At 37.0% G+C, this 4491-nt stretch overlaps 1 protein-coding gene across 1 annotated transcript; it reads left to right on the top strand.

Moving 5' to 3' along the window:
- Positions 1 to 4054, top strand: LOC107783700 (BTB/POZ domain-containing protein At1g03010-like). The gene is made up of 5 exons (XM_075245007.1): positions 1 to 195; positions 312 to 427; positions 1481 to 1547; positions 1965 to 3161; positions 3396 to 4054. Exons 2-5 carry the CDS (start codon positions 354 to 356, stop codon positions 3933 to 3935), a joined length of 1878 nt encoding a protein of 625 aa, XP_075101108.1. The 5' UTR covers positions 1 to 195; positions 312 to 353; the 3' UTR covers positions 3936 to 4054.
- Positions 4055 to 4491: the final 437 nt, after the last annotated feature.

Raw genomic sequence — 4491 nt, 5'->3', positions numbered from 1 at the left:
AATAAGCAGGGCTTGCTATCATGATTAAAATACACCTTTAGTGTTTAATTTTAATCCTAATGGCTTTGTATGGGTTGATGAGACTTTCTCCTTACTCAAGAGGACCTGCTCTCTGGCCTTTTGTTCCTTATTTGACACAAAAAGCACTTACCGAGAGAAGGGGAGAGATAGAGAGATAAAATGCCAGCAAATAAAGTTAAGCTTAGTTTAAGACTTTGATGTGCTGTTACAATGAATAGCTATTGATCAAAACATATTATTAATTTTAAGGACTGATTGGCACAAAGAATTTAATACAGTGGAATTTGCAGGCTGAAGCTGAAGTGTAAGGCTTTGTTTGTTTTGCTGAGAAGATGGGAGTAGTTACAGTTGCTGAACTGAAGACAAACATATCTGTGAAGAGGTCTAGAGCCCATCTTACTGAATGGTATCTTCTTTCTCCTAATGACTTAATTAGTTCTCACCATATTTGGATATTTCCCAATATTAGTATTGCTTATAACTAAACCACCAAAAAATTCGATTTTATTAAGTAGGTGACAAGGTGCATTAAACCACTTTCCAGATTTTGAAATTAATATGGGTTCAGAATTTAACATTTGTTAAAATTTTAGTTGTTTTTCTCACACACACACACATGTATGCCTATGCTATATGTCGAGAATGTTTGGTTGAACCTATAGACCAAAATCTGCATCCTCTAGGAGAGGCAGAGTCAAGATTTGAACCTTATGGGATTGAGATTGTACTCCTTTTAAGTTACTGGATTCTAAATTAATAAGTTGTACATATTCAATAAATTTCTTAAGACAAATACATGATTTGAACAATAGCTACTGGGTTCGGCCGAACTCGCAGCCCACACTTTGCCTCCGCCCCAGGCTGATCGTTTTCTTGTTTCTACATATGGTGTGGACAGCTATAGTTATGTCAATAATTTTCAGCTTGTCTACCTCATGAGGGCCCCAAGCAAGTAGATATGAGTCATATAATTAGCTGTTAGACTAAATAGGGATAGATTTCAAAGAATGAACCAGAAGATGATATACCACTCGCTAAATTGACTCTTAAAGCAGAATACTAATGGTATTGTAGCTTAGTTTAACTTTCAGCTTGTCTACCTTATGTCTATGTTGTTTGTAGCTTCAAATTTTCATCTGCTAGTATCTAGATAACTTTCAGATCGGCTCTAAAATAATTCTCGTCTTTTATTTTTGACATGTAACTTGCACTTCTAGTGAACAAGTTGATTATCAATTTTTTTCTTCTTATTAAGACGATATTGTGCTATCGGAAACAACTTCTCTATCTTTATAAGGTAGGGGTAAGACACACTACCCTCCCCAGACCCCACTTATGGGAATACACTAGGTTTGTCGTTTGTTGTTATTAAGACGATATTGTGCTATACCATGATTTCTCTTAGTTACAACTTTTCTCTTCAACAGCTTTTTAATATTGACCAAATTTACTGTGGCAGGCCAATATCTGATGTTTCTAGTGATCTTACAATAGATGTAGGAGCTGCTAGTTTTGCCCTTCACAAGGTATGAATAATGTAGTACCAAAATTTGCTTTTCTCCTCTATTTTTGATCTACTGATTCCCTTCATAAGTTATTGAGCTACTCAAGTCTAGCAAAAGCAACAGTCATGCTAACTAATGGTTAGTCTACAAGTAGCTTGGAAAGGATAATAAGTTTAGTTGTATAAGTTGTCGATCCACATAATTGCCGCCTTGTCTAGATGAAATTAAAGGGGAACTTTGGCGTAACTACTGGTAAAGTTGTTTCCACGTAACCACGGGTTCGAGTCGTGAAAATGGCCTCTTGCAGAAATGAAGGGTAAGTCTGCATACAATAGACCCTTGTGGTCCGGCCCTTTTTCAATAGGAAAATCCATACAAAAAAGAAGGAAAAATAAACCACTTGGACGCGTTTATAATGCATATAGACTCTTTTTGCAGTTCCCTTTAGTATCTCGAAGTGGAAGGATAAGAAAGCTGCTGCTTGAGGCAAAAGATTCAAAGATGTCAAGACTGAATCTTCCTGGTCTTCCAGGTGGATCTGAAGCATTTGAACTCGCTGCGAAGTTCTGTTATGGAGCGAACATTGAGATTACCATATCAAATGTTGCAATGCTAAGATGTGCAGCCAGTTTCCTGGAAATGACAGAAGACATCTCCGATAAAAACCTGGAAATACGAACCGAAGTTTTCTTAAAGGACACAGTATTCCCAAACATATCCAACTCAGTGTCTGTTCTTCACAGCTGTGAGAAACTACTACCAATATCAGAAGAAGTCAAACTCACAAGTAGGTTAATCAATGCTATTGCAAATAATGCTTGTAAAGAGCAACTTACATCTGGTTTTTTGAAATTGGAGCATAATTTCCCATTCAAACCTATTAAAAGCCTTGATATAGAGACAGCGTCGGACTGGTGGGGCAAATCACTAATTGTGCTGAACCTGGAATTGTTTCAGAGGGTTTTATCTGCATTTAAAATGAAAGGTCTTAAACAAGATATTATAAGTAGAATCTTGATTAACTATGCCCAAAATTCTCTTCAGGGACTCATTGTTAAGGATCCTCGTTTGGTTAAAGGAAGTTTCTTGGATTTGGATCTACAAAAGAAACAAAGGGTCACCGTTGAAACAATAGTTAGCTTGCTACCAACACCGTCGAGGAGAAGTACAGTCCCAATAGCCTTTCTTTCGAGCTTGTTAAAATCTGCAATAGTAGCATCAGCATCTACTTCTTGTAGATCTGATCTAGAAAGGCGCATTGGTCTACAACTACATCAAGCGGTTCTTGAGGATATTCTCATACCTGGAAATGGGAATGGAAACAACCATAGCCCTTTGTATGACACTGATTCAATCTTAAGGATATTTTCCATTTTCTTAAATTTGGATGAGGATGATGTAGAAGATAACCAACTAAGAGATGAATGCGGAATGGTTTTTGACTTTGACAGCCCTGGATCTCCCAAGCAAAGCTCAATTCTTAAGGTTTCAAAATTACTGGACAATTATCTCACAGAAGTTGCACTAGATTCAAATCTAACACCATTAAAGTTTACAGCACTGGCGGAGTTACTTCCAGACCATGCCCGTTTAGTTGATGATGGACTGTATCGAGCTGTAGATATTTTCCTCAAGGTAAGCTTTAATACGACTTTACTGTTATACTAGGTGATGTTAAATTGCTTTAATGTTGTGACAAAAAATAGTTCTGTTTACAGTTATATTGGATAAAGTTCAGTGATGATACGTGAAATTAACTTGTTATTCCTTTATAAGAATGAAGTGACACATGTCCACAGTTCTGCAGGCTTAATGAACATTTTCACGTGTTAGTGTGTTTGAACGAGATACATGAAATTTTTATCGCAGGTTCATCCGAACATAAAGGACTCAGAACGGTATAAACTCTGCAAAACTATTGATTGCCAGAAACTATCACAAGAAGGCTGCAGTCATGCTGCACAAAACGAGCGGTTACCTGTACAAATGGCAGTTCAAGTGCTGTATTTTGAACAAATCAGACTGAGAAATGCAATGAATGGGGGACAAAACCAGTTATTCTTTGGGTCAATGAACAGTCAGTTTCCTCATCGTTCAGGCAGTGGAGTAGGAAGCGGATGCATTTCTCCGAGAGATAATTATGCATCAGTGAGGAGAGAAAATAGAGAATTGAAGCTTGAGGTAACAAGAATGAGAATGAGGCTTACAGATTTAGAAAAAGATCATGTGTCTATGAAACAGGAGCTAGTAAAACCACATCCTGCCAATAAGTTATTCAAGTCATTTACCAAGAAATTGAGTAAGCTCAATGCAATATTCCAAATAAAGGATTCAAAGACAGTAGTGGGAAAAGCAAATTCAGAAAGTCGGTTTCCTTTTCAGAGGAGAAGACATCATTCAGTTTCTTGATGCTGTATTGAACGTGTGAATAAGAGTGTATAGCCCTTTTCTTTCTTCTTCTTTTGGCATTGTGATGTTTTGCGATCATTGACTATATAATTCCTAGTTTAATCTCTGTGTTGAGTTAAGCTGCTTCCTTGTTTCTTGAGTGTAGCTTTGAAAGTGGATACACTAGCTTGTCCATCATACGTTATAGGTATAACTTGGAGATAACTGGGCAAATTTTTGATTCTGCTTGCTGACAGCATAAATCTTTCTTTTACACGATCCATCTACAGCAAAAAGTTATGATATACAGCAAAAACAACGAACCCAGTGTAACTCCACTAGGGAGCTATGGGGAAGGTAATGTGTACGCAAACCTTAACCCTACCTTGAGAAGGTAGAGATATTATTTCCGATAGACCCTCGGCTCAAGAAAAAATAAAAAAGAAGATGCAGTAGCAACAAGCAGTAACACCAGCAAAATAACAAGATAACTGAAGCAAAAGAACCAACAAATAGTGATAGAAATCTGAAAATACGAAAATACAAGTCTAATACTGATATTACTTGTAAGGACAAG

This window comes from Nicotiana tabacum, chromosome 22 (assembly GCF_000715075.1).
Source record: "Nicotiana tabacum cultivar K326 chromosome 22, ASM71507v2, whole genome shotgun sequence".
Classification (NCBI taxonomy): Eukaryota; Viridiplantae; Streptophyta; class Magnoliopsida; order Solanales; family Solanaceae; genus Nicotiana; species Nicotiana tabacum.
This window is presented reverse-complemented; position numbering and strand designations above follow the sequence as displayed.

Excerpts from the sequence above, each read along its gene's own strand:
- LOC107783700 (XM_075245007.1), top strand. The coding sequence starts at position 354 with ATGGGAGTAGTTACAGTTGCTGAACTGAAGACAAACATATCTGTGAAG. Across the intron at positions 1,548-1,964 it reads CTAGTTTTGCCCTTCACAAG|TTCCCTTTAGTATCTCGAAG; the intron begins GTATGAATAATG and ends CTCTTTTTGCAG. Across the intron at positions 3,162-3,395 it reads CTGTAGATATTTTCCTCAAG|GTTCATCCGAACATAAAGGA; the intron begins GTAAGCTTTAAT and ends TTTTTATCGCAG.